The sequence below is a fragment of the Sapajus apella genome, unplaced genomic scaffold, assembly GCF_009761245.1.
Source record: "Sapajus apella isolate SASKATOON/1434 unplaced genomic scaffold, GSC_monkey_1.0 scaffold220, whole genome shotgun sequence".
Classification (NCBI taxonomy): domain Eukaryota; kingdom Metazoa; phylum Chordata; class Mammalia; order Primates; family Cebidae; genus Sapajus; species Sapajus apella.
The window spans coordinates 717,799-744,295 of record NW_022437160.1 but is presented as its reverse complement, the minus strand read 5'-3'; the positions used below and the strand labels follow the sequence as shown (position 1 = coordinate 744,295).

The 26,497-nt window shown below is 43.0% G+C and overlaps 1 protein-coding gene across 7 annotated transcripts; it reads left to right on the top strand.

The window, feature by feature from the left end:
- On the top strand, positions 1–24,297 carry CARD8 (caspase recruitment domain family member 8). Of its 7 annotated transcripts, none has more exons than XM_032271011.1 (13): positions 1–272; positions 2,343–2,449; positions 5,263–5,385; positions 8,617–8,769; positions 12,490–12,530; positions 13,153–13,303; positions 13,629–13,858; positions 13,938–14,197; positions 18,256–18,381; positions 20,030–20,171; positions 22,897–22,941; positions 23,055–23,150; positions 23,711–24,297. In XM_032271011.1, the coding sequence occupies exons 2-13, from the start codon at positions 2,391–2,393 to the stop codon at positions 23,974–23,976; spliced, it is 1,692 nt and encodes a 563-aa protein (XP_032126902.1). In that variant the 5' UTR covers positions 1–272; positions 2,343–2,390; the 3' UTR covers positions 23,977–24,297. The 7 variants fall into 7 exon arrangements, with proteins under 7 accessions (XP_032126902.1, XP_032126901.1, XP_032126905.1 ...); XM_032271010.1 differs by having other exon boundaries at positions 5–272; positions 13,935–14,197; XM_032271014.1 differs by lacking the exon at positions 23,055–23,150 and having other exon boundaries at positions 7–272.
- Positions 24,298–26,497: the final 2,200 nt, after the last annotated feature.

Below are 26,497 nucleotides of genomic sequence, written 5' to 3'. Positions count from 1 at the left end.
GTTGTCAAAGTCACATCTTGGCAAAAGCAACTTGGAAAAAAAATTAGGCTTTAACAGGACGCAGAATTTCCTGGGGGTTTTTTTTCACGCTTCCTCTTTTTTAACAAGGGGAGGGTCCTGTTTCTCTTTCTGACAGCTTCTTATGAACTTCTCCCTTTGGGGTTTTCCTTTCCTGGTGACCAAGGGGAACTGAACACAGAGCAACCTGGCAGTGTCCTAGCAACAAGCCTCCGCTTCTTCTTCCGTACCCTGGGGCTCCTGAAACTCACCTGGTAAGCGCTCCAGGAAAGCAGCAGGCGGTGACTTTAGGGAGGATGGGACAAACGGGAGAATCCCCTTAGGCTTCAGTTTCACTAGTTCTCAGCTTCTTTTGGGATAATGATCACAGAGAAGGAGGGCTTTCTGAGAATCGAGGGAAGTAAGGTCTCAAGACTTCCGGTTGTCATGTTGGCTGTGGGGGGTCAATGGGGTCGGTGCAAGCATCTGGACCATCTTTAATGTGGGCAGGAGAAAACATGATGCTTCTGCAGAGTTTGTATTATCCTTGCCCATTATTTAAAATAAAACATATAATATAGGCAATACATAAAATATTTTAATTAAAATTGAAGCAGCGTATGAAATTTCTGGAATGCATCCTCCTCCTCCAGCTGTACCACTATGGAGAAACAGGTCTTTATCTCCCTTCATGTCTCATATATTTTGCTTATAGTTTAAATAACATTTTCTTTTTTTCTTTTTTTTTTTTTTTTTTTTTTTTGAGACAAGAGTTTCGCTCTTGTTACCCAGGCTGGAGTGCAATGGCGCGATCTCGGCTCACCGCAACCTCCTCCTCCTGGGTTCAGGCAATTCTCCTGCCTCAGCCTCCTGAGTAGCTGGGATTACAGGCACGCGCCACCATGCCCAGCTGATTTTTTGTATTTTTAGTAGCGACGGGGTTTCACCATGTTGACCAGGATGGTCTCGATCTCTTGACCTCATGATCCACCCGCCTCAGCCTCCCAAAGTGCTGGGATTACAGGCTTGAGCCACCGCGCCCGGCTGAACATTTTCTATATTACTTAAAAATTGTATTTGCTTGGTGTCATACTGTACAATTTCTTCTGCGGTTTAATTTTAACCAACATTGTGAATATTCATCAATATTTAACCTGTGGTTTCAGCAGTTCATGTTAACTGCGCTACAGAATTAATGCAGTGATCATATTATTGGTATACCCGAGCGACTTTAAACAGAAGCGCCACGCACTGAGGGTGTTGACAGTCCACCTTTATGCCGGCATCCGAGAGTCAGCTAGAGCCCAAACCTCTTGGCCAAGAACAAAGGGCGGTCCACATTTTTATACCAGTTTAGGGTCAGGGGCGGTTTACAGAAGCCGAAGGAGCAGGTTAAGGGAAGTGGGGGGGGGGAGGGTTGTCTAACAAAAAGTTCTACTTAAAATTGTTTTTTTACTCAGGATGTGGGGTAGCAGTTACACAGTTACAGATACAGGGTGTACAGGGTCAGTGGGCCCCGTTTCTCAGAAAATGGGTGACAAAGATGGCAGGTGTCTCAGACCACAAGCTTGGGGAACAGAAAGCCCTACATAACTCAGAGTGGGCAAACATAGCTCAGGGTGGGCAAAATGGAGTTGGCAGGATTGTTTAAAATGTATTCATTATAACCAAGCTCAAGCTAGGGTATTTCATTATAATCAATGCATCCATTCTTTTAGTTATGGACATTTAGTTTGTTATCACCTTTTTTCCTGATTGCGAACCATAATATGATGGACTTTTTTTTTTTTTTTCTTTTTTGAGATGGAGTCTTGCTCTTTCATCCAGGCTGGAGTGCAGTGGCACCATCTTGGCTCACTGCAATCTCTGCCTCCCGGGTTCAGGCGATTCTCCTGCCTCAGCCTCCTGTGTAGCTGAGATTACAGGCACGTGCCACCATGCCTGGCTAAATTTGTATTTTTAGTAGAGATGGGGTTTCATCGTGTCAGGCAGGCTGGTCTTGAACTCCTGATCTGCCCGCCTCGGCCTCTCAAAGTTCTGGGATTACAGGCATGATCCACCACGCCCAGCCCCGAAAAAAAACTTTTTGTCTTACAAGTTCCCCTGTTTTGGCCTCTGTCCTAAGTGCCTACCGCTACTGGGCGTGATGCCAGTGATGCATGGCTCCTGAATGGGTAATAAACGCTTTTCTTGTTCATTTTTGTATTTCTTTTTTACTTTATTATTTCACTTCCTAAGCTCTTAGGTAATAAGCACTTAAATTTATCTGTCTTGTGGAGATATGGAAGCTAGCATTTATCTGAAGGTCCTTCTGACTTCAGTGTCATCTTCTTTTCTTTACTCAGGGTTAGTAGAGACACAGTGGAGAAATAAATAAATACGTCTTTTGATAAATGGGAAGAAGGATATCTTCAAAAAAGAGTTTCAGGTGTTGGAGATGGCTTTGGAAATGGTGAGTGACTGTGTGCTCTGTGAGGGCTCTTGTTGCTTCATTCTTCTGCATCTCATTATTTTTCATGCGCTGCAGAGCACCATGGATATTTTCTGGAGGAAAAGGATCTGCGTACATTTCTTTTTTATTTTATTTTAACTTCTAGGTTACATGTGCAGGACACGCAGATTTGTTACATAGATATATGTGTGCTACAGTGGTTTACTGCACCTACCAACCCATCATCATCTAAGTATTAAGCTCTGCAAGCATTAGCTATTTATCCTGATGCTCTTCCTTCCTCACTCATCCCATGGGCCCTGATGTGTTTTGTTCCCCCTCCTGTGTTGATGTGTTCTCACTGTTCAGCTCCCACTTATGAGTGAGTACATGCAGTATTTGGTTTTCTGTTCCTGTGTTAGTTTGCTGAGGATAATGGCTTCCAGCTTCATCCATGTCCCTGCAAAGGACATGATCTGCTTTTTATGACTGCTTAGTATTCCATGATGTATGTGTGCCATTTTTTTATCCAGTCTATCACTGGTGGGCATTTGGGTTGATTCTATATCTTTGCTATTTTGAACAGTGCTACAATAAACATATGTGTGCATGTATCTTTATAATAGAATGATTTCTATTCCTTTGGGTGTATACCCAGTGATGGGATTGCTGGGTCAAATAGTATTTCTGTTTCTAGTTCCTTGAGGAATTGCCACACTGTTTTCCACAGTAGTTCAACTAATTTACATTTCCACCAATAGTCAAAAGGGTTTCTATTTATCCACAGCCTCATCAGCATCTATTGTTTCTTGACTTTTTAATAATTGCCATTCTGACTGGCATGAGATGATATCTCATTGTTGTTTTGATTTGCATTTCTCTAACAATCGGTCATGTTGAGCTTTTTTTCATATGTTTCTTAGCTGCATAAATATTTTCCTTCAAGAAGTGCCTGTTCATGTCCTTTGCCCACTTTTTAATGGGTTTGTTTTTTTCTTGTAAATTTGTTTAAGTTCCTTGTAGATTCTGGATATTAAACCTTTCCCAGATGGATGGGTTGCAAACATTTTCTCTCATTCTGCAGGTTAAGGCTCTGCTTACATTTCATTCATTCATTCATTCATTCACTCATTCACTCATTCATCTCTGCATGACTGAAGGGGAAAACCCCCATGGGAGCCCAGGTGTACTTTTTAGACCTCCTCTCTCCATCCCTGACTCTGACCATGGTGACTTCATACCTGAGCAAAAATGAATCTTCTTCCAGCTCTCTCCCTGGTATGTGTGTCACGTGGCTTTGACGATGCTCCTGACAATCCCACAGCATGGCTCCCAGATCAGAGTAGAACCATACAGCCTGACTCACTAAGCTGTCCCGTCTGTGTTTTAGCAGCTCCTCAATAGCACGAGGCTCACACATCTCAATTGTGCCAAACCAATGCACTATTTTGCACAGTCTTGGAACTCAGAATAAATGAATGTATCCAAAGATTTCTATGTACACAATTCAGAATCTGCTGTAGATTGAATGTTTGTGTCCCTCCAACATTCGTTGTTATAATCCTAACTCTCAATGAAATGGTATTAGTAGGTGGGGCCTTTGAGAGGTGATTAAGTCATGAAGGCAGAGCCGTCCTTATAAAAGAGACCCTGGAGAACTCCTTTCCCATTTTGCCACATGAGGACACAGAAAGACGGTTGCTTATGAGTTTGGAAGCAGGTCCTCACCAGCTGCCAAATCTGCAAGTGCCTTGGTCTTTCACTTTCCAATCTCTAAAATGGTGAGATGTAAATTTATACTGTTCAAAACCCACTCGGGCTATTTTTTTTTAAATTAAAATAGTAGCTTGACCTGACTAGATCCTATGGCATGCATAAAAGACCATAGACTAGGGCATGTTGAAGGCAACTGTGATGAGTTATTTTCTGGAACCCAGTATATATTAGGTCTTGTACTAAGTAATTTTAGCCTTCTAGAATTAATCATCACAAGGATTTGTGATGATGGCATTGCATCCTTATTCTACAAGTTAGAAAACTGATACTCAGAGAGGTTACGTAAGGTTTTTTCCCTTTTTTTTTTTTTTTTTTTTTTTTTTTTTGAGACAGTTTCACTCTTCTCACCCAGGCTGGAATGCAATGGTGCAATCTCAGCTCACTGCAACCTCCACCTCCCAGATTCAAGCAATTCCCCTGCCTCATCCTCCCTCGTAGCTGGGATTACAGGCACGCACCACCACACCTGGCTAGTTTTTTATTCTTAGTAGAAATGGAGTTTCTCCATGTTGGTCAGGCTGGTCTCAAACTCCCGACCTCAGGTGATATGCCCACCTTGGCCTCCCAAATTGCTGGGATCATAGGCGTGAGTCATCACACCCGGCCCGAGATTCTGCTTTTAAAGAAGTTCAGTCCATCCAGTGTTGTGCAGTTTGACTCAATTAAGTTAACATTCCCTCCTTTTAAGGATCAGTGATGGATGGAAGAGTAGGGCCCTTCTTATGCTTCTACACTTACAAGAATGTGGTCTTGTTTCAGAAGCCTGGAGTGAATGTCACCAAGTGTGACGGACTGTGGTGACCATCAGGGATTGAGAATCAGAGGAGGCGTGCCTGCTGAGATAAGATCACTGTTTCCCAAGTGGAGACAGAGATGCAGTTAATTCAACAAAAGTGTGGCGGAATGAGCTTTTATGATAGGATGGGCATCAGAGATGGCGTCTCTAAAGATGGTCACCTGATCAGGGGCTGCTTCACGCTGCATCACAGTGAAGAGGCTGTCTGACCATCAGGCTCCTCCCACCTACTTACATTCTAACTCCATTTGTGTTTTCCCAGGCTGTGTGGATGGAGATACAGAAAGAGGACGCATTTTTTCTCATTCCATCACAGAGTGACTCAGCAAAATGAAACAGATGTGACAGTAGCAGTTTTCTTTCCTCCTCAGATCATATTCCATGAGTAAGAGACATATATTCTTTGGCAAAAAATGGAAGATTTTGAATCTTGCTTCTCTCTCTTGTATAAATTCATATGAAGCAGAGACATTTTGGCTAATTGCATAAAATCAGTATATTATTTTCTTTTTCTTTTTTGTTATAATTTTAAATTTCTTTTTTTTTTTTCTTTCCCTTTTTTCTTTTTTTTGGAGATGGAGTCTTGCTCTGTCACCCAGGCTGGAGTGCAAAAGTGGCATGATTTTGGCTCGCTACAACCTCCACCTCCCAAGTCAAGCGATTCTTCTGCCACAGCCTCCTAAGTAGCTGGGACCACAAGCACGCGCCACCACACCCAGCTAATTTTTGTATTTTTAGTAGAGACGGGGTTTCACCGTGTTGGCCAGGCTGGTCTTGAACTCCTGACCTCAGGTGGTCCGCCCACCTCAGCCTCCCAAAGTGCTGGTATTACAGGCATGAGCCACAGCACCTGGCCAATACATTTTAATAGGACTAGTCACTGTCAAAAACAGGACATTGATAGTGATACATTGCTATTAGCTCAGGTGCAGGCTGTATGTCCGGGTGATATTTGACAGCTGGAAAGTACTGCTAATGAACACAGGAATTCCTCGCTCTTGCTGAGTCCATCCATCCCTTTTCCAGGGGATATTTCAAGGGCAGTGCTACACACAGGAGACCACGGATGGTAGGGCTCAAAGAACCACTTTGTTTGGTTAAATCAATGCCAGACACCCCAAAGCAGGACTTTTTGGCCAACTGGACTGTAGCAGATGACTCAAATCAGTGCTGTCCAGTAGAGAGCTCCTACCAGGATCAAAGTGCTCCCTACCTGCGCTGTCCAATATGGAAGCCACTGGCCACAGGTGGTGTCTGAACACTTGAAATGTGCTAGTAGTTCAAATGAGAAACTGATTTTCACATTTAATTCACTAATTAAAATTAAAACTTATGTTTTTCTGGCTGGAACCATGGAGGGTGTCGCAGAGAAGAAAAAGGTTCCTGCTGTGCCAGAAAGCCTTAAGAAAAAGGAAAGGAGGCCGGGTGCGGTGGCTCAAGCCTGTAATCCCAGCACTTTGGGAGGCCGAGGCAGGTGGATCACAAGGTCAAGAGATCGAGACCATCCTGGTCAACATGGTGAAACCCCGTCTCTGCTAAAAATACAAAACATTAGCTGGGCATGGTGGCACGTGCCTGGAATCCTAGCTACTCAGGAGGTTGAGGCAGGAGAATTGCCTGAGCCCAGGAGGCGGAGGTTGCGGTGAGCCGAGATTGCACCATTGCACTCCAGCCTGGGTAACAAGAGCGAAACTCCGTCTCAAAAAAAAAAAAAAAAGAAAAAGGAAAGGAGTCTCCCGCTGTTCCACTCCCGCTGCACCCGATCTCTTCTGATCTCTGAAGCTAAGCAGGGTTGGGTCCTGGTTAGTACTTGGATGGGAGAAAAAGCATAGGAATATTGCAGAGCTGAAGGTCAAGTGCCCGAGAAGGAAGTTTGCTCAAAAGATGCTTCGAAAGGCAAGGAGGAAGCTTATCTCTGAAAAGGCGAAGCACTGTCGCAAGGAATATAGGCAGATGGACAGAACTGAAATTCAAATGGCGAGGATGCCAGGAAAAGCTGGCAACTTCTGTGTACCTGCAGAACCCAAATTGGCCTTTGTCATCAGGACCACAGGGGTCAATGGTGTGAGCCCATAAGTCCGAAAGGTGTTGCAGCTTCTTCTCCTTCGCCAAATCTCTAATGGGACCTTTGAGAACCTCAACAGGGCTTCAGTTAACATGCTGAGGATTGCAGAGCCATATATTACATGGGGGGACCCAAATCTGAAGTCAGTAAATGAGCTAATCTACAAGCGTGGTTATGGCAAATCCAAGAAAACGCGAATTGCTTTGACAGATAACACTCATTGCTCGACCTCTTGGTACATGTGGCATCCTCTGCATGGAGGATTAGATTCCTGAGATCTATACTGCTGGAAAATGCTTTAAAGAAACAAATTCCTGTGGCCCTTTAAACTATCCTCTCCATGAGGTGGAGTGAAGAAAAAGAGCGCCCATTTTGTAGAAGGTGGAGATGCTGGCAACAGGGAGGACCAGATCAATAGGCTTCTTAGAAGAGTGAACTAAGACATTAAGGTGTCTATCATGATTATTATTTATATATTTATTTTTTTGAGATGGAGTCTCGCCTTGTCGCCCAGGCTGGAGTGCAATGGCGTGATCTCGGCTTACTGCAACCTCTGCCTCCCCGGGTTGAAGCGATTCTCCTGCCTCAATCTCCCAAGTAGCTGGGACTACAGGCGCGCACCACCACGCCCGGCTAATTTTTTTGTGATTTTAATAAAGACAGAGTTTTACCATGTTAGCCAGGCTAAACTCTCGATCTCCTGACCTCATGATCCGCCCGCCTCAGTCTCCCAAAGTGCTGGGATTACAGGCGTGAGCCACCGTACCCGGCCCTATGTTTTTAATCCGGTCAGTTAATAAACAGTACCTGCTCCCAAAATGAAAAAAAAAAAATTAAACAGGCATATGTGGCTAGTGGCTGTCATACTGGCCAGGGACGATCTTGGCTCAGTGGACACTCCCTTCTAACCCCAATCTTGATTCACAAGAGCCAAAGGAGACCAGAGCCCAGCCCTTGAGAAGGAAGAAGAGGAAAGGATCTAGCATGGGGCTTTCATGTTCCATATCTGAGTAAGGATCTTTGATGGAAGAAGGAAGTAAGTGCAGTATGCATCATTTCCTTCCTCTGAGCATGCTTGTCTTTACCCAGCCTCTCCTCACCAGGTGGAAGCAGAGGGCAAAGGAGGAGCACCACTGTTCCATGGATTGTTCTCACACATGCCCAATCTCACTAATGTCCTGGGCTTTAAGTCAGTCATTCTAGGGTTCCATTCTCTTTGGTGCAAATGATGGGCGAACATGGAGTATAAACCAGGAATCTCATTTTTTCCCTACATTTTTCAGCAAGGTTGACCTGTTATGCAACTACACCTTGTGGCAAAGAGTAAGTGTTGAGAATTGACTGAGGTCTGCTTCCTGGATGTAAAAACCAGTATTTAGTGGGGGACAGAAAGACAGTTAAATTGAATATAACAAGAGGCGAGATGGCGCCATGGGAGGCTGAGAAAAGACTTTCCTAAAGACAAAATATGGGGTCTATGGCTATTAACATAAAATCTTCCTGCAGAGCCTACCCTATATTTGTAGTGCAAATCCCATTCTGTTTCTTTAGAGAATCTGAAAGATCATGCCACCCAAGCATGGAAAAGACGTGCAACACACAAAATATCCTAATACGCAAGGATCAGGTGGAGGAAGAGGAATCACTGTCCAGCTTTCCTCCTCAGTATCAACAGCTTCAACCCTTTGAGGATGAGGATTCCAGGTAAGGGAAACTATTTTTGAGAAAAGCTGACAACATTGGTCGCTATATCTCAATATCACAGAGGAACATGAGAAGCAGGCGGAATTTAGGTGATTTTCATTGGAATCAAAGGAAGTAATATATCACAGGCTTATATTCAATCTCATCAACTTGAGTATCAATGATTAAGGATTTTTTTGTAGATCAATTATACTCGATAAAGCTGTTCAAAAGAATTTAATATAATATCCCATCCTAGGAAAATCAAGGAAGATTAAGATGTAATCATCTCATTGACACAGAATAAAAACACTGGACTAAATCCATTTTATAATTAACATTTTAAAAATTGCTAGGAATTGAATAGAACATCCACAACCTAATAAAGAATAGGTACAGAAAACCTGCAGCAAACATTATACTCAGTGGGAAGCAAGACTATCTTCCCCATAATAATGGGAACAAGACACACAGGTTCATTTTTTTCCTTTCTATTAAACATTGTCCTGCAGAACTTTGCCACAGAAAACTATCACGCAAGAAAAAAAGAAAGAAAAGGACCCAAGGTCACAAAGAAGAGAAATAATTGTCTTTAAAAGTCCAAGACATCATCCCACATTTAAGAAAAAAAAAAAAAACCCGAGCAATTTCCTAAAAACCCACTCAAAGTAAGGAATAAATATAGCAATATTGTAGACTATGAAATCCAAATGCACATATTAATTGGATTTCTGTACACTAGTTATGGACACTCTGAAAATATAATTGAGGAAACAATGCAATCAAAATTAAACCAAAAAGAAGGAAAACATAGGAATGAAAAATATTTTAAAGTCCTCTGATTTTAAGCTGAAGAAAACAAACTATAATAAAAACGTAAAAACACAATTTTGAAAATGATGTAGTAAATAGGCATTTTGTCATTGCCAAAAGTATACACAAATGGTGAATAAGTATTTAAAAATGTTTCACATAAGTCATTAGAGAGAATAAGCTTATGTTCATTCATTATGAATGTGTATAATGAATGAACATAATCAATGAGCTTATGATTATTCATTGAATATTCACTTATAATGAATATTATAAGTGAATATTATTCATTAGAATGAATGGGCATTATTGCCACACAATTCCAGAAATGTTTGAATCAAACCTTAAGCAATGACATTTTCTCCATGGAGGTGTCTAGAGAACCTATACACAAAAAGGCAAGGAACAATGCAATCAAAGACCAGCGCGTTATTTTGGTTGAGCTATTACTCAATGCCTAACACCAACCTAATTCTCTAGGAACTGGCTTATGATGAGGCCGAAGGCTGCGGTGGGGTCCTGAGGTTTAACGCCCGGGAGGGGAGGATGCCTCTATTTGTAGCATATGCCAGCTTCCAAGGGGTGAATATCTCCATCATGGCAGATTTCAAACTACCAACCTGAAGTCCCTGCTGAGGGCGTTGGAAGGACACCTGCAGCAGTCCGTCATCCCATTTTCACCACACAGATACAAAAGACATAAATAACCTCAAGGGCATAGACAGCTGGAAAGTGTAGAAGAATGCAGTGTAGAAAATACTAGAAATTGGTATGTTTTAAGAATGTATTCCTGTTATTAATATGATTTATTTAAATGTTAGTTTGTATCTTTTCATTTAGACTAAGGGTTGTGTTGAACAACCTACTTGCAAGATCCCTGAAAATGGAACCGGTGGTTCTCATGATCTGGGATCATCAGTTCAGCGCTGGCTCCTCCCACCTTCTAAACCCTCCTCAGCAGGCAGACTGCAGCGTGCACATGCACCGGGAGAGAATATACAATGGCAGGTTTACTCTTGCTGCTTTACATGTGGCCATCAGAATCCATGGTGAAATGTGCAGCTGCAGACGGCAACCAGTCTTAGGATGTCAGGCCAAGGGTCTCTCCATGCTTGGCTTGCCCACAGAACCCTTCTGAGAAAAGCGCTATAGAGCCTTTCTCTTCATCCCGCTTCTCCAGGTACCTGTTCTTTTTAAACCTAATCCACGTGTGGATTTCTCTGCTGGTCTCTTTCACGTTGAAATAAACAGACATAGCAAGGAATAGATCGAAGGACCAGGGAACCTAAGGAAATGTCAGCAGAAAAGCCAACCATGTTTCATGATTTCACAGCAGCATCTGTTGTGCCGTAACTGTTATTGACACAGAAATAAACATTGTTTTTATTTGCTATTTCATCATCTACCGTCTTAGGGACTGGGAGTCTCACCCTCTGACTCCCCTAGTCTTGATTTTTTCCACATTCAAACACCCCAAAGCAGAGAATTTAATGGAGTTGGTTGCCTTCCTCCAAGGTATCACCTGTGTGCGGGTAGATTTCTCTCCCCAGGGGCCTGACGAACCATTGGCTCACCCTGTAGACCATGGAGTCCATGTTGGCTGATGTTGGAATCACCTGTGAGGCTTTGAAAGCACCGATGCTTGGGTCCTACCTCCAGACTTCAGATTCAATTGGTGTGGGCTGTGACCTGGGTATTGAGTGGCTTTTAAAGCTTCCCAGGTGTGGCCAAGGTTGGACTTACCTTAGAATATAAATGCACGCATTTCACGCGTCGGTCAATTACTGCTTCAGTCTTTGATTCCAACATCATATGATACCAATTGGAGCAATTTGAGCCAGAGAAGCTGGCTGAGTCCACGTTGAACACCGGCATAAAATAGAAGAGGGAGAGGTATCAAGACACATTTGGCTCTAGGGAGAACATTAGCTCTACTATTCATAAATCTGGATAAAAATATCTTTATTCTAAAGTCTTAGAATATATATAAAATATATATTATAAATATATATAGAATATATATTTAATATGTTATATATAAAATATATATAGAATATATATTTAATATATATTTAATATGTTATATATAAAATATATATTCTACATATATTTATAATATATATTTAATATATATTATCTATTAAATATATTTTAATAGATAATATATATTAAATATATTAAATTAATATATATTAATTTAATATATATTTACATTATTAAATTAATATATATATTAATTTAATATATATTTATATTATTAGATTAAATATATATTAATTTAATATATATTTATATTATTAAATTAAATATATAAATTAAATATATTAATATATTAAATATATAATATATATTAAATATATTTTTATATATAGATATATAAAATATGTAAATAAATATAAATTTAATATATATTTATAATTTAATATGTATTTATAATTAAATATATATTTATATATTTATAATTAAATCTATATAATATATATTTAATATGTATTTCAAAATATATTAAATATATATCATATAGAACATATATTAAAATATATATTAAATAAAATATATATTTAAAATATATATATTAAAATTAAAAATATATATGTCAAAATATCTTTATTCAAATGTCTTCTATTTTTTGATAGTCTAGATCCGTCCTAAGAGAAATCTCTGTGATGACGGAAGTGTCTCATTCTCTGCTACACAGTGTTACAGCCATGAGCGACATGTAGGGGTTGAGCACTTGAAATATGGATAGTACAATTGAGAAACTGAAGTTTACCTACGTTTAATTCATAGAAATGTAAATAGCACATCTGGGTAGTGGGCACTCTACTGGACACTGCAGCTCTAGTTTTTAATAACATTGTCTTCATTTTCATCAACTAATTCTTGATTTTTTAAATATTTTTGTAACATGGGAATCTCAACCTCCAGCGTATCAGAAGATCAGGAATCTTCACAGGAACAAGGTTCAGGTAATGGCTAACAGGGAGAGGAGTGAAGGGCGTATGGATTGGTGGAAATGTTCTGTGGTTTTACGTGGAAAAGTAAGGTTAGGGTCTTTTGTGCAGTGAAGACCGGGAGTGGTTTTCCTTCCTTCCGCCACGGTGCACCATGCAATTTAAATGGGGACATTTAAGCCTCCCACGAACCAGGGGATGGTCCTAGCAGCCGGAGACAGTCGAAGGGACTAGGAAGAATGCTCACCCATTCACCTCTTCAGCTTTGGAGCTTGATCCTTTTCTGACCTGGGCGTTCCTCACCAGCAGAAGGTGTCACCTGCTATTTAGGACCAGCAGACATTTAGGTGCACTGATTCCAGTCCTTGGCAAATGGTGCCCACCACCAAAACTCTCAAGCCTGGCTTCCCAGAAAACCCTATGGAATTTGGAGTATAATTTTACTCATGACAAAGAACGTTCTTGTGTCTCTCCTTGTCTGGATTCAAAGTAGCAAAACTCCATATTCTAGTCACGCTCTGTTCTCATCCGCTATCGGTAGTCCCAACAGCACCTGTGTAATTCAGCCCCCAGGAGTCCTTCCAGCCGTGCCTCTTCCAACTCCTTACCTCTTACATGTCTAGTATTTTCTTTTCAGGAGTTGGTTACTCAGAAGAGCATCAGGTAGTTTCCTGTTGTGCTGCTAAACTCCATTTTGAGGTCAAACGAGATTATAAAAATCCTCAGTTTCTGGGGCCTGAAGGAAATGTGGATGTTGAGCTGACTGACGAGAATGCAAACAGATACAGGTGAGAATGGAAGACGCTGATGATTTGAAAACAGTTCCAATATAAAGGAAGTGTGTAGGCTCCATTCCTTATGATAGCCGAAATTTCGTCAATAATATGTTTATTTCATGCACTGTGAAATTGGCATTTTAATTTCGACTATATAAAGTGGAGAGAAATTGGGGCCCAGAGAGGTTAGTGAACTCCCCAGCATTTTCTAATGTAGTGAAAGTCCCAGATGGGTCCCGAACCTTGCTCACTTCAAATACCACCTCTGTCTGCACATGGCTGCTTAAATCCAAGTCCTGGGGTTCTCCCGTCATGACATCACTCTGGCTCCTTTCAGCATTCGGTTCCCTGCTGCTGGCTGGTATCTGTGGTCAGCCACAGGCCTCGGTTTCGTGGTAAGGGCTGCGGCCACGGTGAGGATTGCATTTGGTTCCTGGAGTCAGCACCTGGCCCTGGACCTGCAGCACCATGAACAGTGGCTGGTGGCCGGCCCCTTGTTTGACATCACTGTAGAGCCAGAGGAGGCTGTCTACGAAATCCACCTCCCCCACTTCATCTCCCTCCAAGGTACTGCAGGGTGAGCGGAGGCTGTGGGGGCTTCGGGGGCGCGTCCTGTCTCACTGCTATTGTGATTCTCCTGCAGCAGGTGAGGTGGACATCTCCTGGTTCCTTGTTGCCCATTTTAAAGATGAAGGGATGGTCCTGGAGCATCCAGCCCGGGTGGAGCCTTTTTATGCCGTCCTGGAAAACCCCAGCTTCTCTCTGATGGGCATCCTGCTGCGGATCGCCAGCGGGACCCGGTTCTCCATCTCCATCGCCTCCAACGTATTGATGTATTATCACTCCCATCCCAAAGACATTAGGTTCCATTTGTACCTTGTCCCCAGCGATGCCTTGATAAGGAAGGTAAGCAGAGTGATTTAGGAGACCAGAGAAGATGAGAATTATATTTCCAGCTCATCCCCTTAGCCCTTCCAGTTCCTTGTGGAACAGAAAGGGCAAGGCACAGTTTTCATGGAGAGAAGCATAGATGACTCTCCCTGAGGTGCACCTGTGGGTGCAGAACATTGAGCCACATGCAACAATCCCGCAGCAATGCAGGACTGCTGAGAAGGGAGCTTTCTTTTCTGGCTCTCAAAGAGGAGATGTTGTGGGATGGGCAGAAGAAATAATATACAGAAATTCTCTCACCAAATTTTATTTATTTTATTTTATTTCTGAGACAGGGTCTCACTCTGTTACCTAGGCTGGAATGCAGTGGCGCAATCTCAGCTCACTGCAACCTCCACCTCCTGGGTTCAAGCGATTCTCCTGCCTCAACCTCCCTAGTAGCTGAGATTACAGGTGCCTGCCAGGAAGCCCAGCTAATTTTTTGTATTTTTGGTAGAGACAGGTTTTGCTAGGTTGGCCAAGCTGGTCTTGAACTCCTGACCTCAAGTGATCCTCCTGCCTCAGCCTCCCAAGTAGCTGGGACTACCGGCGTGTGCCACCATGCCCGGGTAATTTTTGTATTTTTAGAAGAGAAGGAGTTTCACCATGTTGGCCAGGATGGTCTTGATCTCTTGACCTTGCAAACTGCCCACCTCAGTGGTTCTTGTTTTTCTAGTTCCTTGATATACAACATAAAGTTGTTCATCTGTGCTTTATTTTTTTTTTCATGTAGGCATTTAATGCTATAAACTTCCTTCTTAGCACTGCTCTTCCTGTGTCCGATTGGTTTTGAAATGTTGTGTTTCAATTTCATTTCAAAACATTTTGTGATTTCCATCTTCATTTTGTCATTGACCCAAGATCATTCAGAAGCTTGTTCTTTAATTTCAATTGATTTGTATATTTAATTTCAATTGATTTCAAATGACCTTATTTTCATTTGTGAAATTGTATTGAGGCTCTTCTTTAGCCTAACATGTGATCTACCTTGGAGAATGTTCCGTGTGCCAATGATAAGACAGTGTATTCTGTGATTGTTGGGTAAATGTTCTGTAAGTATCTATTAGTCCATTTGGTCTAATGTCCAATTTAATTACAATGTTTTTTTGTTGTTGATTTTCTGTTTCAGTGATATGTCTAGTGCTGTGATTGAGGTGTTGAAGTCCCCCATAATATTGTATCTCTTTCTTTAGGTCTAGTAATATTTGCTTTATGAATTTGGATGCTCTTGTGTTGGGTACACAAATATTGAGAATTGTTATATCCTCCTGTGAACTGATGTTTTTATCATTATATAATGACCTTTGTGGAGGGTTTTTTTTTTTTTTTTTTACTGTTTCTGACTTAAAGTCTGTTTTATCTAAGGTAAGTATAGCTACTACTCCTGCTCACTTTTGGTTTGTGTTGAAATGGAATACCTTTTCTACCTTTTTAGGTTGGTGCAAAAGTAACCAGCTTTTGCCATTAAAAGTCATGCCATTGCAACAAAAACTGCAGCTACCTTTGCACCAACCTAATACGTTTAGTCTGTACGTGTCTTAACCAGTAAGGTAAGTTTCTTGTAAGCCGTGTATAGATGGTTCATGTTTTTCATCCATTCTTCCTGTCTCTATCTTTTAAGTGAAGTGTTTAATCCATTTAGATTCAAGGTTAATATTGATGTGTGAGCTTTTGTTCCTATCACAATGTTAATTGTTACCTCGTTGTTTTGTGAGTTCCTTATGCTTTTTCTTACCCTGTCTTCATGGTTTGATGGAGCCCTACCATGTTCCCGTTTGGTTTCTTTTCCTCCTTTGTGTAATTGTTTTAGAAGACCTGTGAGTTTTATACTTTCATGTGTTTTGATGATGATGAATATTGACCTTTTTTCCATGTTCAGAACTCCTTTGAGCATTTCTTATAGGACTGATCTAATGGTGACAAATTCTGTCGGAGTTCACTTGTCAGGGAAAAACTCTCTCCTTCATTTGTGAAGCTTTTTCTGGCAGGATTTAAAATTTGTGATTGGCACGGTATTTTTAAGCAGTTTGAAAATAGGCCTCCATTCTCTTCTGGCTCATAAGGTTCCTGCTGTGATGTCTACTGTTGAGAAATGCTGAGTGTATGATAAAATCGTATTGTTTGCTGTGAAGAACAATGGCAAGGAAAAACCTAGCCGCCCCGCACCCACCCAGTGGAAAACTGCTTGGGGCATTCTAAAGTAGCAAGACAGTATATGTCTATCACACACCGGTTAAAACAATTCTTGAAGCACGGGCTATGTGGCCCTGCCCCCGGGGATCCCTCGTGGAGAATACTTTCTGGTTTGTCCTTGACCAGTGGTAAGCAGGCACCAGCTGGCTACCTAGTTTATCTTGGTTTTGTGAGAAAACACAGAACACCTGTTAGTTAATAAGAATCACCTGTTCAGAGAGAATAACTAAGTGGGTCAGAATCTGTTCGAGGCCCTCAGCCAGGAATGCTGCCAGGCCCTGAGGCTCTCAGCTCGGAAGGCTGTTGGCCCCCCCGATAGTCCCACTTTGCTGTTCTATCTGGGTGTCTGCTTCTTAATGCCTTCAGTGCCACCTGGGTGGGGGTCTTCCAGGCCCACTTTAGGTTTCATCTTTGCCTATCCTTCCTTCATCAATGTCACTGATATTCTTTTTTTTTTTTTTTTTTGTAGTCCCATCTGAGACGGAGTTTCGCTCTTGTTACCCAGTCTGGAGTGCAATGGCACGATCTCGGCCCACCGCAACCTCCGCCTCCTGGGTTCAAGCAATTCTCCTGCCTCAGCCTCCTGAGTAGCTGGGACTACAGGCACGCGCCACCATGCCCAGCTAATTTTTTGTATTTTTAGTGGAGACGGGGTTTCACCATGTTGACCAGGATGGTCTCGATCTCTTGACCTCGTGATCCACCCGCCTCGGCCTCCCAAAGTGCTGGGATTACAGGCTTGAGCCACCGCGCCCGGCCTCACTGATATTCTTAAATTAATATAATATGCACATAATGTATTGCTCCCTAATTTTCACAGTGGACACACCCATGTATCCAGCACCGAGAGCAAGACACAGAACATCACCAACTTCCCTGAGGCCCCCTTGAGCCCCCTCCCAGTCATTACCCCAAGAGTGTCGAACAGCTGGACTAATAATACCGCCTACTATCATTGCTTTTAGTTTAAATTATTGCTCGCTCGTTCCATAAAGTCTCTGTTGAGTTGTACCTGAGACTTCTGAAAGGTTTGCTTATTGTTTGAATTCCATTCTTTGTCTTTGGTGGCTGCTCAGATTGTTCTCAGGTCTCGAGCTCTGCTCCGGCTGCTGGGCCTCTCAGAGGGGACGTCACTCTTTTGTATCTGCTCACTGGTGCTCAGGTGGCCGAGCATCTCACAGAAGTCCTCTGATGGAGAGAAGTAACATCTCTACCTTTGCCCGTCATAGACGTATTCACAGACACAGCCAAGCTACCAGTCCTCTGATGACACATCAAAAGGAAACCCTTTTGTCCCCTGTTTCATAAGTCCCCTGGCTAAACTCTCTACAGTGTAAGAACAAAATCAAACTGTACAAGAAATTATGATAAGTTTGCATTCACAAGAAATCCTTAGGCTCTGAGATGTCCATCAGCAAAATGTTAATATCTTTTTTGCATAGAGGCAAATTTATATCTATCTACTTTATCACTCTACCATCTACCTGTCTATCTGTGTTGGGTACATGGGTGTGTCCACTGTGAAAATTAAGGAGCAATAAATTATTTGTATATTTTATTAAGATATAAATATTATCTATCATCTCAATCTGAGATGGGGTTTCACCAAGTTGCCTAGGCTGGTCCTGACCTCCTGACCTTAGGTGAACCACCCGCCTTGGCCTCCCAAAGTGCTGGGATTTCAGGCTTGAGCCACCGTGCCCGGCCCTGTCATCTCAGACTTTACATCAATGGAATCATATTCTACATGCCACTTAATATATAGAACACTTTTCATGCCACTATTTGTGCTTATTTCCTTTTTTGTGTGCTTTCTAAAGTTTCTGCCCCTTCTTCCTCAGGCAATAGATGATGAGGAAGATCGCTTCTGTGGTGTGCGTCTACAGACTTCACCTCCAATGGAACCCCTGAACTTTGGTGCCTATTATATTGTGTCTAATTCTGCTCATCTGGAAATAATACCCACGGTTGGTAGAATTCAAACCTAACACCGCAGATTTCAGAATATGTTGTACTTTTGAAACAAACAGAATTTTAGCAAAATGCAGTATTTTCATCAATCACAAATATAAAGTTTTTAAAAACAAAAATATAGGACAACAGTCTTAATCAAATTACATATTTCCAAGGCCTTAACACAGGCAGAGGTAACATTTTAGCATTTGGGGCACTTACCTTGTGATTAAAACTGTGCATTTTATTCCTAAATCAAAGTTTCCACTTCGCTGTTAAGGTTCCCTGCAGACCTGACATCTTGCCTAGCTAAGTCACTTAACAAGTATTTGTTAAGGTGTTTGAATGAAGAAATATGATATCTTATATTACACATCACATTTTATGTATTTTTACTAAAGATGACTGTATATTTCTGCATAATTGAAGTTATCCCTACATATTATTTTAATAGAACATAATACACCAGGTAGGTAAAACCCTAGAGCTTTTTTTTTTTCTTTTTCTGAGACAGAGGTTCACTCTTGTTGCCCAACTGGAGTGCAGTGGTGCGATCTCGGCTCACTGCAACCTCCGCCTCCTGGGTTCAAGTGATTCTTCTGCCTCAGCCTCCCGAGTAGCTGGGATTACAGGCACGTGCCACCACGCCCAGCTAATTTTTGTATTTCTAGTAGAGATAGGGTTTTGCCATGTTGGCCAGGCTGGTCTCGAACTCCGGACCTCATGATCCCCCCGCATCAGCCTCCCAAAGTGCTAGGATTACAGGCATGAGCCACCACACTCAGCCAACACATGAGATTTTTATACTCAGCTCAGATCATTTTTCTCTGGCTCATGGGGTGTTTAGAGCTAGGTTGCTCTTGCTTTCATAAAATAAAAGTATTTACTTGTGGCCAGGCGCGGTGGCTCAAGCCTGTAATCCTAGCACTTTGGGAGGCCGAGGCGGGTGGATCACGAGGTCAAGAGATCGAGACCATCCCGGTCAACACGGTGAAACCCCGTCTCTACTAAAAATACAAAAACATTAGCTGGGCATGGTGCGCGTGCCTGTAATCCCAGCTACGCAGGAAGCTGAGGCAGGAGAATTGCCTGAACCCAGGAGGCGGAGGTTGTGGTGAGCCGAGATCGCGCCATTGCACTCCAGCCTGGGTAACGAGAGCAAAACTCCGTCCCAAAAAAAAAAGTATTTACTAACATTGTAAATTTAAAAGAATGTTTACTGGCTGGGCGCGGTGGCTCATGCCTGTAATCTTAGCACTTTGGGAGGCTGAAGTGGGCAGATCACAAGGTCAGGAGTTTGAGACCAGCCTGGCCAACATGGTGAAATCCCATCTCTACTAAAAATAGAAAAATTAGCCAGGCGTGCTGGCACGCATTAGTAATCTCAGCTACTCAGGAGGCTGAGGCAGGAGAATCGCTTGAACCCAGGAAGTGGAGGTTGCAGTCAGGTGAGATTGTGCCACTGCACTCCAGCCTGGAAGACAGAACAAGACTCCTTCTCCAAAAAAAAAAAAAAAAATTTACCTCTTTCCTTCTGTTTTCCCCTCAACCAGCCATGACATTGCACAGAAAACAGGGGTACGTTCCATTGGCCAGTTCACTATAGGGAGCCAGGCCTTCCCACCCACCACTGCTTTAAGTCAACTGCTGTATTTCCTCTAGGAGTTGAAATTGTCCTACAGGAGTCCTGGAGAAATCCAGCCCTTCTCGAAATTCTATGCTGGGCAGATGAAGGAACCCATTCAAGTTGAGATTACTGACAAAAGGCACGGGACTTTGGTCTGGAAGACTGTGGTGAAGCCAGGTAGGTGAGTGGGTGAGGCTGGCATTTTTGGTGAGGGGAAAATATACCTCTACCATTGGATGTCAAAGAAGAAGGCCTGTTTCTGGTTCCATCCCAGATTAAAAATCGATGGTCAGTGTATTGCCAATGTGAGGAAAACAGAAATGATGGCAGTGGTTTATCCATAGCAGTTCAAGTGCTCAAGGGGCCTGAGAATGGGGATGGCCATGGGAATGGAAACCCCCCACATCTGCGGGTAAACAACAGGAGGATTTTTTTTTTTTTAAGACAGACTCTTGCTGTGTTGCCCAGGCTGGAGTGCAGTGGTGCAGTGGTGCAATCTCGGCTCACTGCAAGCTCCTCCTCCTGGGTTCCAGTGATTATCCTGCCTCAGTCTCCCAAGTAGTTGGGGCCACAGGCACCCACCACCACACCTGGCTAATTTTTATATTTTTAGTAGAGATGGGGTTTCACCCCGTTGGCCAGGCTGGTCTCAAACTCCTGACCTCAAGTGATCCACCCACCTTGACTTCCCAAAGTGCTAGGATTACAGGTGTGAGCCACTGTGCATGGCCAAAAACAGGAGATTTTAAGAGTCAGAACAAACCTAAAGACTACTTCATTCCATTTTCTGCACAATTTAATAAATTATTCCACACTCACCTTTCTTAATTTTGGGATGTCATGTTCGTTCAGATAGTCTGATGAAAAATCCTATAAAATGTTTCATCCGTTCATACAAACTCGACATCAGAAACATAATTTCATGGAATTTAGAAACTCCCAGAAAAGCTACCAAAGATCTCTTCATAGGTCCTTGAATCTCTGTGGATACATTAAGTATCTCCAGTACTTGCAAAGGTCGTCCTGTTTGAATACCGACGATGCAGAAATCAGAGTCTTCAATCATAACAGGTCATTATCTTCAGTAACACATGAGGAAAATTTCAATAAGGACATTAAGATAACATTTGCATAGGAACTGTAAATTGCCTTAACCTTTTAGGTAGTAATATGTACTTATATTAATTTAAAAATTGTCCCTTGTGGCCAGTCTCAGTGGCTCACGTCAGTAATCCCAGCACTTTAGGAGGCCAAGGCGAGAGGATCGCTTGAGGTCCGGAGTTCGAGACCAACCTGGGCAACATGATGAAACCACATTTCTACAGAAAATACAAAAACTAGCTGGGCATGGTGGCAGCTGCCTGTAGCCCCAGCTACTCGGGAGGCTGAGGTGGGAGGATCACTTGACCCCAGAGGGTGGAGGCTGCAGTGAGCCGAGTCTGCACCACTGCACTCCAGCCTGGGCGACAGAGCGAGACCCTGTCTCAAAAAAAAAACTATCCTTTGAACAAAAAGCCACTTTTAGAAATCTATACTATAATGTAAGAGTACACAGATGAGAAATTATATGCAGTGATATTCTTTGAAGCATTATTGGTAATGAGGGAAAAATGAAGCCAACATGAACGCCCAGGAATAAGGGGATACTTGACATATGAGTTCTTCTGGAACATGAGTACATTGTGGAATATTTTGGAGCAATTCAGATGGGTTTTGCCTGTTTCTGCTCATGTATTTTAGTAGTTTGGGACAATACTGTCACAGTGTTGATGGTGTTGGCTAATCCAGCCCTTGTGGTCGTCAGCCACTGGTCTTCCTTCTTTCACTGAATTCTCACAGTCCCATCTCCTCATAGTGTCCAGAGAGCTGCAGATCAGGCCTGGCGCGATGGCTCACGCCTGTAGTCCCAGCACTTTGGGAGGCCAAGGCAGGCAGATCACCTGAGGTCAGGAGTTCAAGACCAGCTTCCACAACATGGCAAATCCCCATCTCTACTAAAAATACAAAAATTAGCTTGGTGTGGTGGCACCTACCTGTAATCCCAGCTACTCGGGAGGCTGAGGCAGGAGAATTGCTTGCACCCAGGAGGCGGAGGTTGCAGAAATAGAGAGCTGCAGACCAGCTCCATGGCTGTGCCTCCTTTCCCCCAGACATCAGGAGTTTTAGATGAAAGTATAAGACCATGTTGAAGGCCTCCTGGGAAATATCATTTCCATTATTTTCAAATTGGTAGCTTCGATTGTCAAACCTTCTATCAACTTATAAGTCCTGGTACCAACAAGAACAAAAATTTACTCTTTCAATGTTGATAGTTGATGTCTAAAACGCATTTATCTTCACTATAATTTATGACATTATAATATTGTTGTAGCCCTCGGAGTTCCTAAGACGTCCACCTGCACCTAGAAATATTGGGAACATGGGTTGGGAATGGTGCTCACACCTGTAATTCCAGCACTTTGGGAGGCTGAGGCAGGCAGATCATCCGAGGTCAGGAGTTCAAGACCAGCCTGGCAAATGTGGCGTAATCCTGTCTCTACTACAAATACAAAAGTCAGCTGCACGTGGTGGCACATGCCTATAATCCCAGTTACTTGGGAGGCTGGGGCTGTAGAATTGCTTGAACCTGGGAGGCTGAGGTTACCTTGAGATTGGGCCACTGCAATCCTGAGAACAGGACTCAGTCAAAAAAAGGAAGAAAAGAAAAGAAAGAATATTGGGAAAATGTGTTCCTCTCTCTGATACATTTCCTGAATGGGCACATGACTTAATTGGGTTTCATTAGTGTATTAGCATGCCAAACAAGATCCCTGCCTTATAGAATATGTAGAATTAAATTGTTCTAGTTGGCGCGTGAAAGACTAGAAAAGTATCACACCTCCAATTCTTCCCTCTTTTGTAGTGGACATCCAGCTTGGAGCTGCAGCAGCCCCTCCTGTTTCATCAGGTTGGTGAAATGTTTACCCTAAAGCCAGGGGGATGTACACGGTATCAAGAGGCCTTGACTGCTTTGACTTCACAAAGCGACGCTCCGTTCCTTCTAACCTTCTCATTTACAAGAACGAGCGATGCCAGAGAAAAATGAGTGTGATTTACTTATTGGAAGGCATGAGGACATGATGTCCACACAAGGAGTACCAACAGTAAATTCTTGGGGTGAATATCTTGCATCTGGGAAACTGTAAGTTAAAGTCATTCTATACTGAACTTTGAGTGGGATACAGTAAGTACAAGACTAGAAAGTTAATCAATAACCGGAAGTAAAATACCCAAAATGAAATGAATGTGGGCTAGGAAACAGACACAAGATGAAGAGCCATCCCCGGCCGGGCGCTGGGGCCCACGTCTGTAATCCCAGCACTTTGGGAGGCTGAGGTGGGTGGATCACCTGAGGTCGGGAGTTCGAGACCCACCTGACCAACATGCTGAAACCCCCTTCTCTACTAAAAACACAAAAATTAGCTGGGTGTGGTGGCACATGCCTGTAATCCCAGCTACTTGGGAGGCTGAGGGAGGGGAATCACTTGAACCTGGGAGGCGGAGGTTGTAGTGAGCTGAGATGTTGCCACTACACTCCAGCCTGGACGAGTAAAACTCCATCTCAAAAAAAAAAAAGAGCCACCCCCCACCCTGGAATGATGAATCTTTGTTTGGTGTAGATCTTAAATCCTATCAGAGAGCAATTCTTAGAGTCTGCCACTCCCCCTTCCGTCCAGGTGCAGCCTTTGTAAAGGAGAACCTCCGGCAACTCCAAGTCAGGATGGGGGACCTGAAGGGGGTGCTCGATGATCTCCAAGACAGTGAGGTTCTCACTGAGAATGAGAAGGAGCTGGTGGAACAGGCAAAGACACAGCAGAGCAAGAACAGGGCTCTGCTGAGCATGGTGGAGAAGAAAGGGGACCCAGCTCTGGAGGAGCTCTACAGAAGCATTAGTAAAAGGGACCCTTACCTTGTGCTCCATCTTAGACAGCAGACTTTGTAAAGTGAGTCAGTCCGAGTGTCTGGAAGAGAGAATCCAGCGTTCTCATTGGAAATGGATGAAGAGAAATGCATCCTTGATTCCAGTGTCCAAAACAGAGGAGGGCTGAGTAACATTTGCCCATCACACAGGCTTTTGGGACAGATACATAACCTAGAAGATACTCATTGGCTGTATCCTAATGCCTTTTCCTCAAGAATATCTGAAGAGAAAGACTATACCTTCTGGCCAGACACAGTGGCTCATGCCTGTAATCCCAGCACTGTGGGAGGCCAAGGCATATGGATCATCTGAGGTCAGGAGTTCGAGACCATCGTGGCCAACGTGGTGAAACCCCATCTTTACTAGAAATAAAAAAAATTGGCCAAACATGGTGATGAATGCCTGTAATCTCAGCTACTTGGGAGGCTGAGGCAGGAGAATGGCTTGAACCTGGGAGGTGGGGATTGTAGTGAGCTGAGATTGCACCACTGCACTCCAGCCTGGGCAACAGGAGGAAAATACATCTCAAAAGAAAATAAAAATAAATTAATAAAATAAAATAGGATAAAGGGCCAGGCGCAGTGGCTCATGCCTGTAATCCTAGCACTTTGGGAGGCTGAGGCAGGAGAATGGCTTGAACCAGGGAGTTGGAGGTTTCAGTGAGCCGAGGTTACGCCACTGCACTCCAGCCTGGCAACACAGTAAGACTCTGTCTCAAAAAAAAATTTTTTTTCAAAATCATGCCTAGAGAAGGGTCATGATGGCTGAGTGGACACAGCCAGGAAGCGCCACTTCCACCAAGAGAAACCAAAATATTAGGTAAACCAACATACCTAGAGAAGGTCTTCAGAGAGAAAACACCAAGAGTTGGTACAGAGGAGATGCAGACATCAGGGCTGAAGTGAGGAACCTGGGAGTGTGGTGTGGGGGAGCTGAATGCTAGAGCTGGTTCCCAGCACTGAAAGGCTCCTAGGGAAGGGGTGAGTGAAGGGGCAGAGGGACCACAGGCTCTCGCCACAGACTGTGGCCGTCCTAGCTACAGGAGACCACACGCCTTCAATCGGCATTTCGTCAGAGGCATTTGAGCCAGAGCAACTCCATCCTGAGGTGGATCACTTCACTTCAGGAGTTCAAGACCAGCCTGGCCAACATGGTGAAACCCCATCACGACGAGAAAACAGAATTAGCCAGGCGTGGTGGCACGCACCTGTAATCCCAACTACCCCATCTTGAGTAGGAGCTAGACAAAAGGAGGCTGAGACCTACTGGGCTGCATTCCCAGACGGTGAAGCCATTTCAAGTCACAGGATGAGGTAGGAGGTCAGCACAAAGTAGATGTCATAAAGACCTTGCTGATAAAACAGGTTGCAGTAAAGGAGCTGGCCAAAACCCACCAAAACCAAGATGGCGACAAGAGTGACCTCTGGTCATCCTCACTGCAACACTCCCACCAGTGCCACGACAGTTCATGGATACCATGGCAATGTCAGGAAGTTACCCTGTGTGGTCTACAAAGAGGAGACATGAGTAATCCACCCCTTGTTTACCATATCATCAAGAAATAACCATAAAAATGGGTTTTTTTTTTGTTATAATGGTTATAATTTTTATTGGTTTATAAATTTAATTTATAATTAAATTTTATAATGGTTATAATTTTTTTGGCAAGCAAGGCCAGGTGCAGTGGCTCACACCTGTAATCCCAGCACTTTGGGAGGCCGAAGCAGACAGATCACCCGAGGTCAGGAGTTCAAGACCAGCCTGACCAACATGGAGAAACCCATCTCTACTAAAAATACAAAAATTAGCCAGGCATGGTGGCACACGTCTGTAATACCAACTACTCGGGAGACAGATGCAGGAGAATCCCTTGAACCTGGAGGGCGGAGGTTGCAGTGAGCTGAGATGGAGCCATTGTCTCTCCTGCCTGGGCGAGAAGAGTGAGACTCTGTCTCAAAAAAAAAAAAAAAACAAACAAACAAACAATGGGCAACCGGCAGCCCTCGGGGCTACTCTCTCTATGGAGCAACCATTCTTTTATTCCTTCACTTTCCTAACAAACTTGCTTTCACTTTATGGACTGGCCCTGAATTCTTTCTTGCATGAGACCTGTCTCAAAAAAAAAAAGAACAAGTGAACTTGAATCTGATCAAGCCTCCATATCTAAACACCAGTTTAAAAGAAATTCAAAGGCTAGAAAACATGTTAAATAATGGCCAGACACTGTAGTTCAAGCCTGTAATCCTAGCACTTTAGAGGCCAAGTCAGGCAGATCACCTGAGGTCAGGAGTTCAAGACCATCCTGACCAACATGGCGAAACCCCATCTCCACTAAAAATACAAAAAAAAAAAAAAAAAAAAATTAGCTGGACATGGTGGCAGGTGCCTGTAATCCCAGCTACTTGGGAGGCTGAGGCAGGAGAATCACTTGAACTTGGGAGGTGGAGGTTGCAGTGAGCTGAGATCACACCATTGCACTCCAGCCTGGGTGACAGTGGGAGACTCCATCTTGAAAAAAAAAAAAAAAAAGAAGAAGAAAGAA